This window comes from Myotis davidii, unplaced genomic scaffold (assembly GCF_000327345.1).
Source record: "Myotis davidii unplaced genomic scaffold, ASM32734v1 scaffold1439, whole genome shotgun sequence".
Taxonomy (NCBI): Eukaryota; Metazoa; Chordata; class Mammalia; order Chiroptera; family Vespertilionidae; genus Myotis; species Myotis davidii.
The window spans coordinates 862,970-881,286 of record NW_006292342.1 but is presented as its reverse complement, the minus strand read 5'-3'; the positions used below and the strand labels follow the sequence as shown (position 1 = coordinate 881,286).

At 49.5% G+C, this 18,317-nt stretch overlaps 1 protein-coding gene across 1 annotated transcript; it reads right to left on the bottom strand.

The window, feature by feature from the left end:
* Positions 1-468: 468 nt before the first annotated feature.
* On the bottom strand, positions 469-14,120 carry LOC102754912 (chromosome unknown open reading frame, human C19orf38). The gene is made up of 7 exons (XM_006765773.2): positions 13,795-14,120; positions 12,155-12,460; positions 9,958-10,047; positions 8,411-8,438; positions 7,634-7,677; positions 6,441-6,478; positions 469-1,094 (listed from the first exon to the last, which is right to left on the bottom strand). Exons 1-7 carry the CDS (start codon positions 13,823-13,825, stop codon positions 945-947), a joined length of 687 nt encoding a protein of 228 aa, XP_006765836.1. The 5' UTR covers positions 13,826-14,120; the 3' UTR covers positions 469-944.
* Between the last annotated feature and the right edge of the window lie 4,197 nt (positions 14,121-18,317).

The following is an 18,317-nucleotide window of genomic DNA, read 5'->3' as shown; positions in this document are numbered from 1 at the left end:
TCCCTCTGGACCCTTCCATTAGCCCCTACTCTGCCTTCCCTCAATGATTGCTGGCTGGTGAGTCCAGCTGAACATGACAAAGTGCCTTTTCTCACACACACACACCTAACTTTTAAGTCCCCCTCTTCCACTGTTCCAGGGCTGCTTTTGGGGGGACCCAAAGAGTTTTGTGGCCACTTATCCTCTTCCCCAGTTCCCACCCTTCCCTGGACCTTCTCATTTACGATTCATTCTCCTCAATATTCCTCTGCCCCATCCCCACATCATACCACCTCCTCTACCCACCAACACCAGGACTTTAGCAGAGATTCTCTGAGGCATTGTCCCCTCCCAGCACCGTCCTGGACCTCCCTGTAAACACCCTTGTCTGCATGCAGTTGAGGGGTACTCCCCCCACGCACCAGGCATCCAGTGATTGGTCCCCAGAAGCCCCAGGCTTGAAGGATTACACTCCATAGAGGTCTTGGGGACAGCTCAACATGTGCTATATTAATAACTTAGGCATACCAGCAAGGCCGACACTCAAAGCATGCCCCCAGGTACCCTATGCTCCAAAAGCCAAGTTGGGTTGTGGTAAGGGAAGAGGAAACAGGAGGGGTGTGCAGAAAGCTCTGACCTCTTACAGCCCAGCTGGGGACCAGACGGGATCATAACAACTTCCCTGGTGGTCTGAGAAGCTGAGACTCCAAAGAGAGACTTCCCACTTTCGGTCCAGCTCCCAGCCAGTGCCTGCTCACCCTCTTCTGCTCCTGCTCCTCGGTGAGGAAGGTCCCAAGGCCAGGCACCCCTTTTGCCTCTGTTCAGTTCCCTGAGATAGCAGCAGCTAGAGCCCCCCAAAGTAGCTGGAGGGACCTCAGGCCCCACCGGCCCCACCAGATCAAGTGAGAGCACTAAATGGAGGGCGGAGTGCATGGACAGAGAGACGGGGACTCCAATTCTCAGCCTCACGGGCAGGCCCGGAAGGTGCTGAATTCGGGGGGTTCAGGTGAGGATGATGTGGAGGTGGGCCTCTTCCGGGGCCCAGAGTTTTCATAGGTTGCTGCAGAATCTGAGCAAGCATCCAGGGCGCCTTCATCTCCTTCTGAAGTCATTTTCTTTGTCCGTGGAAGAGAAATAGAACTGGGTGATTTGTCGTTTCAGGGTTTCCCCAGGTTCTGAGTCTGAGACTCCGCAGTCCACCAGGTCTCATCTCACCCACACACCCACATCCTCCGCAGGGTCAGGGCCCTGATCTGCCTTCTGTCCTCCTGCCTTCCTCTCTGCTGAATAGGGAACCAAGCATGCCGGGTCCAGATCCCAGCTCCAGTGCTTCCTAGTGGTGTGACCTCGGTCGAATGACTTAATTCCTCTGTGCTCAGTCTCCCCTTTTGCACCAGAGGGAGAGCAGTAATACCCCCCTCCTAGGGTTGCTATGAAGAAGCATAAAGGAGTTAAAGCACCTGGCACATCACATTGTAAGTACTAAGTGTTAAGTGCACAAAGCCGTTACTATGATCTCCTCTCTTTCCATTCTGGGCTTCCCCAAACGTCTACCCTCTCCTCTGCCTCGCAGGCTCCTGCTCCACAGGCCAGCCAAGAAGAGGCGAACCTGCTAAACCTGAAGCCTGCAGGTGAGCGCAGCTAGGTCCTCCCTAAGCCGGGTGACCCCAGTAAGGCACATAACCAGCTTCAGTCTCTTTGTTTGTAAAAAAGAAAAATTTTAAAAGTCACTCGCACTTTATAGGGTGCTACAAAGAAAATATCAAGATCCTCAGTGTAGACATACTGTACACACTTAGAGATCTGTCAGCTGCTGAATTTTCATTTCAGCCAAGAGCACAGCTTTCTAATGTTCTAAAAAGAAACTAGAGCCCTAACTGGTTTGGCTCAGTGGATAGAGCATCGGCCTGCGGACTGAAAGGTCCCAGGTTCGATTCCCGTCAAGGGCATGTACCTTGGTTGCAGGCACATCTCCAGTAAGAGGTGTGCAGGAGGCAGCTGATCGTTGTTGCTCTCTCATCGATGTTTCTAACTCTCTATCCTTCTCCCTTCATCTCTGTAAAAAAAATCAATAAAATATATATTTTAAAAAACCAACTAGAATTGAAAGCAGGGACGCAGATACTTGCACACCCATGTTCATGTGTTCATGGCAGCATTATTCACAATAGCCAAGAGGTAGAAGCAACTCAAGTGTCTACCAGTGGGTGACTGGGTAAACAAATGTGGTACACACACACAATGGGATATTATTCAACCTGAGAAAGGAAGGAAATTCTGACATGTTACAACACGAGTGAACCTTGAAAACATTATGCTGAGTGACAGAAGCCAGACACAAAAGGATGAACTTTGTATAGACGCACTTCTATAGAAAACGTCCCAAAAAAGGCAGATCTACATGCCCTGGCCGGTGTAGCTCAGTGGCTTCAATGTTGCTCCATGCACCGAAAGGTTGATGGTTCAAATCCTGGTCAGGCAGGGCACATGCCTGGACAGGCTGGATCCCCAGTAGGGGGCATGAAGGAGGCAGCCGATTGCTGTTTCTCTCTCACATTGATATTTTTTCCCTCTCCCTTCTTCTCTCTCTAAATCAAACAAAAAGGCAAATCTACGGAAACAGAAAGTAGAACGGCGGTTGCCAAGGACTGCGTGGTTGCCAATACCGAGGAGCTACGGTAGAGTGGGAACAGAGTTTCAGTTTTACAAGACAAGTCTATCAATGAAAGACGGTGATGTTGCACAACAACATACGTGTACTTAATGCCACCGAACTGCGCTGCTTAAAAATGGTGACAATGGGATCCCCGCTGGGGAGCTCAGCTGGTTAGAGTATCGACCTCATGCACCAAGGTTGTGAGTTTACCCCAGTCAGGGCACAGAAAAAAATTAACCAACGAATGCCATAAATAAGTGAAACGGCAAATCAATGTTTCTCTCTCTTTAAAATCAATAAAATTTTAAAAAATGGTTAAATGGAACGTTTTATTATATATTTTTTATTATAATTTGAAGGGGGGAAAAAAGAAACTAGAAAAGATCACTAGAATTTACCATTAAGGAAAAGCAGCACCCTACATAACAATGTAGGTGTCATGCTATCGTTTATGTTTAAAAGATTGTGAGGACAATCCGGCCAGTATGGGGTGGGTGGGCGTCATCCCCCACAAAAAAGGTTTGCCTGCTCAGCTCTGGTCAGAGCACATGCCTGGGCTGCAGGAGGCAGCCATCCGTGTTTTGCTGTCTCTCCCTCCCTTTCCCTTCCTCTCTCTCTAAAAAAATCAATTAAAAATCTTTACAATAAAATAAAAGGGTAAGGATATAGATATGCTATTTTAACCTTTGCTTGCATTTTGCAAGAAGCTCCTAACAGTGGTTACTTCTATGTCTGTAGTTGAGAAGGGTTAAGTGATAGGAAAAAAAACACACACTACTATATGTATAATTTTGACATATAGGTGTGTTTTATATTCAAAAATTTTAATTAAAAAATCGCCCAAACCGGTTTGGCTCAGTGGATAGAGCATCGGCCTGCGGACTGAAAGGTCCCAGGTTCGATTCCGGTTAAGGGCATGTACCTGGGGTGCCGGCACATCCCCCGTGGGAGATGTGCAGGAGGCAGCTGGTCGATGTTTCTCTCTCATCAATGTTTCTAACTCTCTATCCTTCTCCCTTCCTCTCTGTAAAAAATCAATAAAATATATTTTAAAAAATTTTAATTAAAAAATACAGCAATAAATAAGTATATTGTCATCAAGGCTAAGATACTGAGAAATAATTTCTTTCTCTGTTTTCCATAGTTTCATTTTAAATGTCTTTTTTGTTGTTGTTATCAATCCTCACCCAAGGATATTTTTTTTTTTGCATTGATTATTAGAGAGAGTGGAAGGGAGGGGGAAAGACAGAGAGAGAGAAACATCGGTGTGAGAGAGACACATTGATTGGTTGCCTTCCTCACACACCCTGACCAGGGCAGAGTTGAGGATCTAGCCTGCAACCGAGGTATGAGGTAGGTGCCCTTGACCGGAATCGAACCCAGGACCCTTCAGTCCCAGGGCCGACACTCTATCCACTGAGCCAAACCTCTAGGGCTAAATGTCTTTTTAAAAGGAAAAATCATCAGGCTTGTGCCTTGAGCCTGTGGCTTCTCACAGAAAGTTTTAGAATTTGCCCTGCCTGCTGGCATTTCTTAACAACTCGGGATTTGTTTCCAGAGCTAAGACCTCAGAGGGCTCAACAGCCTGGCACCAAGCCCCTTCCTTGCCACTCTCTGTGTGCCAGGGACTGGGGACCGGCTTAAACTTCCCTGCTCCTCTCTCTGGAATTCCAGACTCATGTCTCCGTCTGCTCTTGGGCATAACCGAATGAGGTGGTCTGTCCCTTTTCCCTCCCCAGGACACCCCCACGCCTCCTCCTCCTTCAGCCCTCATCTAACACAAAGTCAGCGCCATGCCCTGGCCAAGTGGCTCAGTTGGTTGGAGCGTAGTCCCAAGCACCAAAAGGTTGTGAGTTCAATTCCCGGTCGGGGCAGATACAAAATATTTTCCTCTCTCTTCCTTCCTCTCTCTCTGAAATCAATAAACATATCCTTGGACCCCGAGGATAAAAAAAAAAAAAGCAGTGCCATGTTTCCCATCTGCTGAATCTCCCTGACCTGCATCCGTTTGCTTCTTCCACCTCCGTTGCCCACACGCTGGACCAAACCACGTTGAGGGCCAGTCCGTTCACACCCTCCAAGTCTGTCGCCCCCACAGCCTGTGAGCACCTGAATCTGGTTACGACCCTTCTCTGCTCTGAAACCTTCATGGCTCCCATCCCACTTGGGGTAAAAGTCAAAGTTCTCCACGTGGCCCGTCAGCTCCTCACTCCCCTCCTCCCCCGTTATATGTGCTGTGCCAGGAAGGTGTCCTGAGCCTGGATCAATCGTCCGCAGCTACGTCCTGCTTGTTGCTCATCTCTGAGATGCCTTGGATTTCCTACGTAAGGGAGAAGCGAGTTTCCTGGTCACTCCCCGCATGTGGCATCGTCTATCTCTCCCCCCATAGAATTAAGAAACTCTGAGGGAGCCTGGCTGGTGTGACTCAGTGGTTGAACGTTGACTATGAACCAGGAGATCTTGGCTTGATTCCCAGTTAGGGCCCAAGCCTGGGTTGTGGGCTTGATCCCCAGTAGGGGGCGTGCAGGAGGCAGCGGATCAATGGTTCTCTCTCATCATTGATGTTTCTACCTCTCTCCCCTTCTCCTTTCTTCTCAGGGGGGGAAATATATATATATCTTCCACTTAAAAACAAAACAAAACACAAGAAGCTCTGAGGAAGGGAGGGTCTCATTCTGTTCTTGTCCAGATGCCCAGGAAGGGTGCGATGACCAATCCAATACTCTCACCCCATCCCCACCCCCACCCCAGTCCCCATCTGGGTACTTCAAGCAGAGGACTCTGCCCCAGGTGCCCTGACAGCAGTCCCAAAGTGTCTACTTGGCCAAATGGGACATCTGAGGCCACGTCGAGTGGGGCCACCTTCACCTCAGACCTGTATTCCTCTCTGTGTGAAGAGGAGCAGCTGAACATTGTCTTTATCTATGGTGTCCATGGCTCAGCCTTCTCTAACTTAGTTAAAAATAAAACAAGTAATAAAGTATAAACACCAAGGCCACCCCAAGATGCAGTTGTGCAGAGGGGTTCAAATCCCAGCTCGAACATGTATGATCTAGGCCCAGTGGTCGGCAAACTCATTAGTCAACAGAGCCAAATATCAACAGTGCTTCTTCAAAATAGACTCGCCCAAGCTGAAAACTGACGTCTGCGCATGGGCCACGAAGTTTCAATCGCACTGTATGCGCACCCGCACGTGGTATTTTGTGGAAGAGCCACACTCAAGGGGCCAAAGAACTGCATGTGGCTCACGCCCGCAGTTTGCCGACCACGGATCTAGGGGAGCCACACTCCTTGATGAGGAGAGGTGTGTGTAGTGAGACCCTCCCCACTAAAAGGGAAAATGTACAACAGGAACATTTAAGCTGAAGTCCCAGAAACTGAACACACAATAGGCTGTTCTTTATACCCGGGGGGGGGGGGGGGCTACAGTGTGCATTGGATTGTCACAAGGCCCCATGATCCCCCAAAGCCACCAAGTCCCCTGAGTCCCCTCTGTCACCATTCTAAGGGGTCATCCCTACTGAATGCAAAGACAGTGCTGACCCCAAGACCAAGCACCCCCAGGGGCCTGCCCATTGCCACACAATGGCCCGGATGAGGCCACCCCCAATCCTCTGGGATGTCTCAGAGCCAACTCTCAGCTCACAGACAAATCCCTGCTCAGTGATTCTGGGCTTTTCCCAGCGCCCCACCTCCCTCCCACCCCCCCACCCCCCAAGCTCAGAAACAACAGGTCAGCCCAGCCTGGTGGTGGCCCCTGCCTTCCCGGCATTTGGACAGTAAGCCAAGAAATGAAACAACTTACCGTTGAGATAGCAAACAAGGAATTATCGAAGGACATGTCTGAAAAAGAAAGAGAGAGGGAAACCAAAACTGGAGCCAGTTTCAATTCCTTGTTCACCCACTTCCCCCAAGCCCAGCACCCAGGGTAGACCGAGAGGAAAGGGTCTGCACCGTCTCAGGGCATCCTCTTTGCTCCCTTCCAGCCCAGTCACAGGGTGAGCCCTTCACAGTCGCAAATTGTATCACGTCCCTCTTCTGCTCCGAGCCCTCCTCCGCAGCCTCCACTACCCTCTGGAAAATGGGTGCCTCATCTCCACTCCCGCTTTCGGGAGCACCGCTCAGCTCCTCCACTGCCCCAGGTTCTCCCCGAAGCGACTTCTGCCTGGGGCAGAGTCCTCTGCTTAAATATCACTTCTTTGGGGGACAGCCCTCCTAGCCCCCCAGATCTGGGCCAACATCAGATGTTCCCCCGCCCTCCCCCGCCCCCCCGGAATGTGACCTTATGGTCAGAGACCACCTCTGTCTTGGTCATCGAGGGAGCCCCATAGACCTCAATACATAGTAGGTGCTCAACAAATGCGCGAGACAGTGAAAAAAGTACTGGGGGCCCCTTCCTGAGCATCACGCACACAGACTGGCTACCCCTCGCCCCCTGGTGGAAGCCGGCAGAACGACACGTTTGGACCACAAATGGGGCTCCATTGGAGGATGGTGACAGATACCATGAAAGCACCAGGGTGCTCCAGGGGACAAGACAGACGCAGTGCGTCCCCCGTGGAGCTGGCCGTCCAGCGGTGGAGGCGAATGTTACATACCCAACAGGCAAGATTACTTGAATGTATTTCTACTAAGGGGCAAGAAGAATGACAGGGTGTCTGTTGGGATCATGTAAGTAGAAAGCACAGACTCTGTCTAGAAAATCAAGGAAGGCTTCCTGGAGGAGGTGACCTTCGGCCTGCGACCAGAGGGAAGAAGAGTGCTCTAGGCAGAGGGCAGTGTGCATGAAAGGCTCAAGCATAGGGCAAGGAGAGAAGGTGAGAGGTGAAACATGGGGTCGAGGGGAGTTGGAAAGGGGAGAGAGTGTATTCTTGCCCCCAAGGGAAGTGATCAGCCCCGAAAGAGGTTCAGTAGTGAGTAGTGAGGCCCATAGTGTTTTGAGGCAGTGAACCTGCCTGGGAGAGGGGGCAGGGACAGGATCAAGGAGGAAGCACAAACCTGTGGTGGTGCAGTTACCCTGGGCCCAGCAGGATTCCCGCTCTCTGCAAAGGGATTGGGAAGACAGTGATACCATCTCCGGCAGGAGGCTTTTTCCAGGCCCCAAACTTGCCCTTAGTTCCCCACCCGTCCTGAGTCCTCTCGTATGGAAATGCTCTCGTAAGAGCCCACAAGCCAGATGAAGCCAGGATCCCAGCCCAGGGCTCTGCGAGCTCTCTGCCACCAGGCAGCAGGCTGTCCACCCCTCCCAACTGGAGAAACCAAGGCCTGGACCAGTTGGAACATCCTGGTGCCCAGGGACCAGGGCACCCAGTTGGGCACCGCACAACCCCAGGGACACCACTCGCCTCCTCCCACCGTGGACTTCTAGAGTGATTAGAACCATTTTGGCAGCTGGCAGTAAACGGATGTGAGGAAGGCTCAGCCACCAGTTCCCTGTGCCTCAGTCTCCTGGTCTGTAAAACGGGGCTGTTAATAGTGCCTGCTTCCGGGCCGCTAGGAGGCTAACAGGAGCTCCAGCTTCAGCGTCTCCTAGCACATGCCCCGCACACCTGTTCCTATGAGGCGGCCCTCCCATCATCCAGTGCTGTTCACGGTGGAGCTCCCACACAGCCAGGGGAGTGCCCTTCTGTTCCCAGAACCTGGCCAGCTCTTAGAGTCCCTAACACCCATCAGGAGCTCATGCCCTGGGACTGAATATTTCTTTCTCCTAACATCCGCCCCCCCCACCCCCCCCCCCCCGCCACAGGGTGACAGGGTGTCCAGAAATGGTCTCACCTTTTCTTCTGCATTTTTTTTACTTTAACTGGGGAACAAAAAAATAAACAAGCATTTGTTAGATTTTGGTCCTGGGTGCATCCTGGCTGCAAGTTTCTGAAAGCTAAAAGGCCAAAAGCCCCCCTCAGACATTGCCTTCTCCCCTAGCAAATTTGCCACTCAACAGAACTACTGCAAACATTTATTTTCCCCAAGTACATGAGTAATGTGTGTTGGTAAAAACGTCAAACAAGGTACAAGCATGTTAAATTGTTTTTTTTGTTTTAGAAAAGAGAGCGAGTGAGCGAGAGAAGCTGCCTCCCACATGCACCCAACCAGGGATCAAACCCACAACCTAGACAGGTGCTCTGACCAGGAATGGAACTCACCCTTCTGGTGCCCGGGACAACGCTCCAACCAACTGAGCCACCCCAGGGCATACATTCAACTTTTGATTAAATAATCCTTGGTGATCATATGTGATGGCCCACACAAAAGATGGCCCTTGGATAGTAAACTCATTTTCCTGTTAAAATGGGTAGCTACATTCTCAATTTCTTCATTATATGGACATTAAATGAGAAGAGGGAAAAACTTCAACTGGACATCACTGTCTCAAGACATCTGAAAAACAGTAGATATTAAAAGTCTGTCTGGCCCTAGCCAGTTTGGCTCAGTGGGTAGAGCATCAGCCTGGGGACTGAAGGGTCCCGGGTTCGATTCTAGTCAAGGGCACATGCCTGGGTTGCAGTTGCAGGCTCGATCCCTACTAGGAGGCAAATTAGTGCACCAGATCTTTAGTTAATCATAAAATAACTGCTGTCCTCTTCTTTGCAACTATATTCCATTATAGAATCAAGCCAGTACAGGGATTTATTTATGACTCATTTTATATCATTGAGTTGTTACATATAGACTTTAAAATTTTTTAATAGATTTTTTTGAGAGAGAGAGGAAGAGAGAAGAAGAGCAGAGGGCAAACCTAGCAATGGTGGGTCAAAACTCAGGGGATAGAGCATTGGCCTATGGACTGAAGGGTCCCACGTTTGATTCCGGTCAAGGGCATGTACCTTGGTTGCGGGCATATCCCCACTAGGAGATGTGCAGGAGGCAGCTGATCGATGTTTCTCTCTCATCAATGTTTCTAACTCTCTATCTCTCTCCCTTCCTCTCTGTAAAAAATCAATAAAATATATTTTTTAAAAAAATTAATTTCAGTAGATGCCAGGGGTTGGATGGAGGTGGAGGGGGATGGGGAATTAATGTGTAATAGGGACAAAGTTTCAGTTTGAGAAGATAAAAGAATTCTGGAGCCCAGGCCGGCTGGCTCGGTTAGAGCCTCATCCTGTGCACCAAAAGGCTGTGGGTTCAATTCCCAGTCAGGGCACATACCCGGGTTGCATGCGCGTTTGATCCCTGGTCAGGGTGTATGCGGGAGGCGACAGATCGACCCATCGATGTTTCTCTTTCACATGGGTGTTTCTTTCTTTCTCTCTCTCTCTCTCTCCCTTTCTCTCTCTAAATCAACGAACACATTCTCTGGTGAGGCTTTCTTTGCCTGCTGTTACCTTTCCTGATCACCACAGCAACAGTCACCAGCCCAGCAAGGAGGAGGGCTCCCACCAGGCTCACGGAGAGTGCCAGGATCCAAGTGGGTACTAGAGGAAAATGGGAAAAGAGAAAGTGGGCAGGTCATGGATTGTGGAGGCACAGGGAGGAGGTAGGACAACTGTCATCTTGTCAGCTTTCCCCCCTTGCACCCCAACTATCTGGCTTGAGTGTAACTGGACCCTAGGGACCCAGCAAACCTTATATCTAGCCAATTAGCACATTCCCTCCCCGTGGTCATTGTGATTGCATGTGACCCAAGCTGAGCCAATGAGAATTAATTCTGAGACTTTGGATAGGCCTCTGCTGGGAAGAGAGGTTTACTTTTCTACCCAATATTACAAAACTGGTAGGATATACATCTGGAGCTGCTGGGTAGAATTTTGCTACCATGTGGGGGAGGGCTTGCCTGAGAATAAGACACAGAAGAAAGCTGAACTGAGAGGTGGCAAATGATTCCTGACACCTTTGGGCACCTGGATCCAGCCATGCCTGAAGTCAGCAATGTGCTCTGACTTCAGTTCAGCGAATCAACAAATCCCCTTTTTGTTGTCGAAGCCAGTTTGAGTCAAGTTTTCAGTTACTTGCAGCCTGAAGAGTCCTGTGGATTTCAGCGTGGGTACCAGGGATCAGAGGACAAATCGCCCCCTCTCCACTGCCCCCCAGCCATGTGTGGACCATGAGGCCTACACTGAGGTCAGCCACAGAAGCTGAAGCCCCAGCTCCAGAGTTTTGTCTGCCCCTCCCTGGAGAGAGAGGGGATCTCCCGGGGGAGCCTGGAGCAGATGCCCTGACCCAGTGGAGGTCAGGAGCTAAGCCGTGTTTCTTTCTTTCGAACGCACACTTGGTGTTCTCACAGTGTTAGCTTTGTTCATTCATTCATCTGGGGTGGGGGGTAAGGGTTGTCACCTCCCCTCTCTGAGACCACAGGACCAAGGTAAGAGAAGGGGGCCTTTGATAGTAGAGCTTGAGGCCGGGAAGGACATAGAGACTGTTTTGTCATCACAATGTGTGAGCCTCTGCTAGCAACCAAGTTCTATTTGCAGCTGGAAAAGTTGTGATTGATGCTGACACAGAGGCTCCACCTGGAGGCTCCTCCCTCCCTCTGCTCCTGGATCCAGAGCCCACACCCACCCTGTCTTGAAAAGATCAGCAGCTTCCCGAACTCTGTCCCACTCACCCAGAAAGCCAGAGTCCTTCCTGCAGCCACAAGGCCCTACAAGAGCCTTTTTGCTACCTCCCTGCCCTCGTCTCTCCCCACTTTCCTCCTTGCTCATTAGGCTTCAATCACGGGTGCCTCCATGTTGCTCAAACACACCAGGTACACTCCAGCCTCAGGACCTTTGCACATCCTGCTCCTTCTACCTGGAACCTTCTGGCCAGAGACATTCATGTGGCTGGCTCCTTATCATTCAGGTCTGTTCTCAAACACTGCTTCCTCAGAGAAGTGTTCCCTGACCACTCTCCTCTGTATTTAAAATGACACCCTTTAGCTCTAGCTAGTTTGGCTCAGTGGATAGAGAGTTGGCCTGTGGACTGAAGGGTCCTGGGTTTGATTCAGGTCAAGGGCACTTGCCCCGGTTGTGGGCTCAATCCCTAGTAGGGGGCGTGCCAGGAGGTAGCTGATGCTCTCTCATCGTTAATGTTTCTATCTCTCTGTCTCCCTTCCTCTCTGAAATCAATAAAAATATATTTTAAAAAAATAAAATGACACCCTTCTCCAGGCTGTATTTCATCCTTGCATTTTACTTGCCCCCACTGGCAGATGGAATAATTCTCAGACTACTCGCTCATGGTGCGTGGCAGGTGCTCTCACATGCCCCATGGCCAGGAGGGGAGGGGCAGCAGAACATGCACATTTCATGCCTGGGCTTTGGAGACCAGTGGAACCCCAGCTCTGCTGCCTGCTCGCTGTGTGACTTGGGCAAGTCCCTTCATCTCTTATGCCTTGGTTTCCTTATCTGCAAAATGGGGAGAATCACTACGCCCACCGCACAGGATGACTGTGAGGCTTAAACAAGGAAAAGTGAGTAAATCCTGGCAAGTTGGAAGCCTGGCTGGTCCTATGACAACTTCCACGCAGAGGGAACAGCACTTGGAAAGGCCTGGTAGTGAGAACATGGAGCCAGGCAGTGAGGGCTGGTGAAAGGGCCTTACCTGGGAAGGACACGTGCACAGGTTCACTGAGGTCTGACAGCTGCGGCTGCCTGTGCTCGCCTAACACGCCATACCGGCAGTGAAACGTCCCCCCGGCAGCCTCCCAGCCCCCACTCAGGTTGAAGGTGACCCTGAGCTGGTCCGCAGGGGCCTGCAGGAGCTGGACCACCTTCTCCCCTTGGTACAGCGTGAAGTTGGCCCCTGGGAAGCCCTGGGGGGCCGTGCATTCAATGTAGATGGGGTCCTCTTGACTGCTGGGGTGTGGGGGCGCCAGCAGGATGGATGGCGCTGGTATCGCCATGGAGCCTACAATGCAGAAAAGGGAGGTTGGGTGAGCGGGTGATTAGCGCAGGGGCCAACCTGGCTGTGTGGCTTTGGCAAGTGGCTCACACTCTCTGGACCTTGTTCCTCCCTCCCCCAGCTGATTACAGATTTATTTTTCACGTGTCAAATCCTAGTACACAGCTGATCATTTGGAGGGAGAAATACATCAAAGGCTAGTCACCCCCACCCTACTGCGATGTTGGGGAATCAAGTGCCCTGTACATGGTCAGGGGTCACTGCGTTTGAGTCATTTTTTTTAATGATAGCAGTAGTTATTACACAGCAATGCAATCACATTCTCATTACTTCAATCACTACTACTGACTAGGCACCAGGCCCTGCTTTAGGTACTGGGGACAGAGCAGTGGATGAGACAGACAGACAGACAGACAGACAGACATGTCTGCCTCCAGGAGCTCATGTTCTCAAGGAGATAAGAAATGCTGTGCAGCACATTAGAGCAGCGGTTCTCAACCTTCCTAACGCCGTGACCCTTTAATACAGTTCCTCATGTTGTGGTGACCCCCAATTTCATTGTTACAAATTGAACATAAAGCATAGTGATTAATCACAAAAACAATATGTAATTATATATGTGTTTTCCGATGGTCTTAGGCAACCCCTGTGAAAGGGTCGTTTGACCCCCAAAGGGGTCGCGACCCACAGGTTGAGAACCGCTGCATTAGAGTACTGAGAAGCTGCAGTAGCTGGGTTGACCACGGAGGGCTTCCCGAAAGAAGCGACACAGGAGGAGCTGAGAGAGAGCATTCCAGGCAGAGGGGACAGTATGGGCAAAGGCTGGGAGGCTGGAGGGGTGTGGGGTATTCGAGGAGGGCATGAGAAACAGGGAGAGCCGGAGGAGGGGAGGTTCTAGCTTGCTTCTCAGGCTGTGGTGAGGAGTATAGATTTCGGGGTTCAGTGTCTCCACAGCTGCCCCCAGGCTCCTGGGCACAGTGTGGATCTGGCTCAGGTGAGGTTTACACAAGCCTTCCGTTTTCTGCCTGCAAATCTGCTGCTCTGGCCCTGGAGGTGGGAGCCTCAGAGGCCAACAGGGCTGAGTCACGGGGTGTGGGCACCGCTCTCCTCGGCGGGGTGGCATTTCTGATAACCATGATGTGGGGGTAACGAGGAACCCCATAAAAGAAAGCCATGCTCCTGGGACATTTCCAAGGCTCTGGAACAAATCTGTCAGGGCTCAGCCTTCTCCAGCACCTGGGGAGGGCAGCCCCAGGTACAGGGTCCTGACCCCAGAGCAAAGGTAAGGTGGGCAGGCATGGGGAGTGGCTGGGGGGGGGGTGCGGGGGTGTCAGGCTCACCAGCTGCAAAGAGCAGGACAGTCCAGGGCATTGCTTCTCCAGCGACTGGCCAGGCAATCTGGCTGAGGCCAGTGTGGCCCACGGTTCACCACAACTCCTTCTGTGGGGCCCGAGCAGGGAAAGGAGAAGCTGGGCTGTTTCTAGCCGAGTATTTCCTCACTGGCAGGAAGTTGCATATACATCTGAGTTACTGAAAGACTCCTTCTCCTCTCCCCACCCCTTCCATCGGTGCACATCAGACCCTACCCTAGCACCTCTCGGAGTGTTGGTGGCCATAGTTCTGAAGATGTGAGGGACAAACAAATGAGAGGACTCCTGGGCGTGAGGAAGGGTAAGGACTGTGGGCTGTTTGGGAAATCCACGCCCAAGGCATATACCACAGCCCAACCAGCGCCAAAGTTGACGTACATGTCAGATGGAGGGTGGGGTGGTGAGGGCTTGGCCTCGGTGACCTCAGGCAAGGCATGGTTCTCCTTTGAAGCCTCAGCTTCTTGCTCTGTAGAAGGCAGCTAAGAGGAGCAGACAGAACCCTAACCGGTTTGGCTCAGTGAATAGAGCGTCGGCCTGCGGACTGAAAGGTCCCAGGTTCGATTCCAGTCAAGGGCATGTACCTTGGTTTCAGGCACATCCTCCAGTAGGAGGTGTGCAGGAGGCAGCTGATCGATGTTTCTCTCTCATTGATGTTTCTAACTCTCGATCCCTCTCCCTTCCTCTCTGTAAAAAATCAATAAAATAAAAAAAATAAAAAAAATCAATAAAATATATTTTTTTAAAAAAAGAGGAGCAGACAGAGATCCAAAGAGCTCATGAGATGGAGCACAATGCCACAAGGGATGTGAGCATTTCCAACGTGAAGCCACAGAGAAGGCCAGGTGAAACACTAGCTCCAGCACTGAGGCCATGATCTACTTTGCAGAATAAAGTGCCTTCCAGCTCCAGCTCAGAAACTTGCAAAGATTTGTTTGTCAAGTAGGTTTGCTTTGCTCTCTAAACACTTCTGTTCAAGTTAAGTGGGTCCACCTGGAGGCTTACACCCCGGAAGGACGTAAACATGTGTACACCAAACACCGACAAGGACCACTAGACTTTTTTTTCTTTGGACACACAACCCTCATTCCAACATCAGGACCTTTGGACATCATTCTGTCACTCTGGTCAAAGCCCACTTCTTCAGGTCTCCGCTTACATATCACTTCTGTGAAACCTATCCAGGTCCCTCTGAACTTAGAAAAACCCCTTTGCCGAATTCTCCCATAGTGCCTTGTAATTTTCTTTTGTTGCAATTAGTATGCTTGTTGTTTCCAAGGAATCTGTCCGTTTCATCTAAGTTGTAGAACTTAGTGGTATCAACTGTTAATGTTTTCTTGTTATCCTTTTAATGTCTGTAGGGTCTGTGGTGATGTCCCATTGGCAACATAATTTGTGGGTGTGTTTTTCCCCCCCTTGATTAGTCATGCCAGAAATTAATGTTTTATTCATCTTTTCAAACTACTAACTTTTTACTTTGTTATTTTTCTCTTTTCTATTTCTTTGCTTTTTGGTCTTATATTTACTTTTTCTTTCTTCTATTTACCTTGTGTCTAATCAACTCTTATTAGCTTCTTAAGATGGAAACTTAGATCATTTATTTTTCTCAGCATTTATATTAATCTTCATCCAAGGTTTCTTAAGATGGAAACTTAGATCATTTATTTTTTCAGCATTTATATTAATCTTCACCCAAGGATATGTTTTTATTGATTTGAAAGAGAGAGGAAGAGAGAGGGAATCATTGATGTGAGACCTACGTTGATCGGTTGCCTCCGCCGACCGGGGACTGAACCCGAAACCTAGGTTTGTGCCCTGACTGGGAATCGAACCCCAACCTTCTGGTGTACAGAATGATGTTCCAATAAACTGAGCAGCCCAGATCATTGATTTAAAACCTTTATCTTCTATATAAATGTTTCTATATAAGCATTTAAAGCTATACATTTCCCTCTATGCACTGCTTTAACTACATCTCACACATTTTAATATATTGTGATTCATTATCATTGTTAGAAATAATATCTTTTCCCTGTGAATTTTTTCTATGAACCATAGTTTATTTAGGTGTCCCTTAATTTATAAATATTTGGGCTTTTTAAATAAGTTACTATTAGTGATCTTTAATTTAATTCCTTTGTGGTTAGACAATATACTCCATATAATTTTAATCCTCTGAAACTTATTAATCTTTTAAAAAATATTTTTATTGATTTCAGAGAGGAAGGGAGAGGGAGAGAGAGAGATAGAAACATCAATGATGAGAATCATTGATCAGTTGCCTCCTGCACACCCCCTACTGGGGACAGGGCCCACAACCCAGGCATATGCCCTTGACTGGAATCGAACCTGGGACCCTTCAGTCCCCAGGCAGACACTCAATCCACTGAGCCAAACCAGCTAGGGCAGAAATTTATTACTTTTCAATGGCCCAGCATATCTTGCTCCACATTCTATTGGCCCTTAAAATATATAAACAACACTCTGCAGCTGTTTGATATGCCCTGTAAATGTTAATTAGATTAGGTCAAGGTGGTTCACAGAACATGCTTGAATTTACTGAATTCATCCAGTTCTCTGCCTCCAGAGGTGCAGGGAGAGGGTCCGTGTTGCCTGCTGCAGCTTCCCTAAGCCTACCACAGTGCTTGGCATACACTGAGCCATAAATATTTGGCTGTCTGGCCTGAAAGCCAAAACATATTCATTCGGTCTATTTTTGTGGTTCTATCCTGTGTGTACAGAAGAGTTAAGAGATTCTTGCCTTTGATGGATAGGAGACAGAATTGAGATTTCTTCCAGATATCTGACTCCAAACGTCTTGAGAAGGGGGAAGGACGTGCTAGGTGGAGGGAATAACGTGTGTGAAGGAACTTGACTGTAAGGGCTTCATCCTGGGAGCATTTAATGTGGTGCAGAAATCTATAACCTGGAATTGTGTTCAGAAAAACAGCAACACATGCCTGTACTGGTCACCTGTCACACAGCTGCTGTACTTGCGAGGCACCCCTGAGGAGTCATGCACAGGATGAAGGGAAATCAACAAGGAATGGTGACTCCTGGGGTCAGGGAGCTGTGACCAGCCCAGATCTGAAGTTGCTGGGGAGGAAGTGGTCCTGGAATTTGGACAGAGCTGGAGTTGCAGGCTTTGGTAGAGAGATACAGACCAACAGGTGGGAGCCAGGGGATATATATCTAGGCCTTCCTCCTCTCCAGGCCTCAGATCTCCTGCCAGGGCCAAATTCAAGCAGCCAGATTGATCCAGTGGATAGCCACCAGCCTTCCAGGGTACAAACCAGCCTGTTATGTGTTAGGGAAAGGTGAAGAACAGCTCTGGTGGGGGCAGCGCCCCAAGATTTCCCAGCACATTCTTAGAATCTTTTGGTTATAATGTCAGGGGAACCCTCACCTCCAGAAACCAGTTTGCCAACTCCCCATGGTTGTAAGGACCTCAGGCTAAGATTCTAGGCCAACGCTACAAAGGGAAGAGGGACCCCACATGATGTGGCCTGCACTGACTGCTTCCCCATCACCTCCTTTCTGCCTCTTGAACCCTGAGTGCTTTCTGGTCTTGGGGCACTGTTCTCTGTTTGTCTCCTCCCGTCCCTTCTACTTCCAGTCTGAGCTGCAATGCCACCTCCTCAGGGAAGCCCTCCCTGACTCCACCAGGCTAAATGGGTCATACCACCTACAGCCAAGCATTTACTTCTTAGCACCTATGACTACCTAACATCATCTTAGTGGAGCAACAGTAGGATGGCCACAAGGACATGGACAGTTTCTGTTTTATTCACAGCCTCAGACTCTCAGTAAAGATTTGTGGAATAATAGGGGAGGGGGAAGTTTTTGCTTTTGTTTAACCAAGGAACGTAAGAATCACCCATTCAGACCCCAGATGCCAGGGAAAATAGAAGAATCAGTAGCTCAAAGGGCCTGTCCCTCCAGAAAAATTGACAAATCGAGCAAAGATAGTCAGAACCAACTTTACCTAACCGCTGGGAAAGAGCTAAAGATTTGTGCCAACCGCGCCAATGCTCACTCAGGAAAAAGGCGATGTGAATGTGACAGGAAAGCCTTGTGTGTTCCCTGCCCTTCCCTCATCTCCTTCCCCAGCATGGCATGTCCTGAAGACGGCAGCCTGTGTCCCCAGTTCCAGAGGGAGCAGAAGCCCTCATTCTCACAGTACATTCTCACTGTGTTTGTCTGTTCTGACATGTCTGGGGGCTACCTGAGGACGAACCCCAGACACTTGTCTGTTTAGTTCAGAACGTACTTCTAAAAAACAGTGTAAGGCAGCGATTTTCAACCTGTGTGCTGCAAGAATTTTTAAAATACGCAATGCCTGACTATTTAGTCAGGGGCACTGACCTCTTTTCCCTTAGAGCAGTGGTTCTCAACCTTGGCTGCACATTAGAATCGCCTGGGAATCTTTTTAAAATCCCGCCTTCTGGGCCTCATCCTCCGGAAATTCTATTTCTTTGTTACTCATGTTGTGGCCT

Coding starts and splice junctions, on each gene's coding strand:
- LOC102754912 (XM_006765773.2), bottom strand. CDS start 13,825: ATGCCCTGGACTGTCCTGCTCTTTGCAGCTG. Junction 8,439..9,957: donor TGCTGTGGTGATCAGGAAAG/GTAACAGCAGGC, acceptor TTTGTTCCCCAG/TTAAAGTAAAAAAAATGCAG. Junction 6,479..7,633: donor GGGTAACTGCACCACCACAG/GTTTGTGCTTCC, acceptor TTTCTTTTTCAG/ACATGTCCTTCGATAATTCC.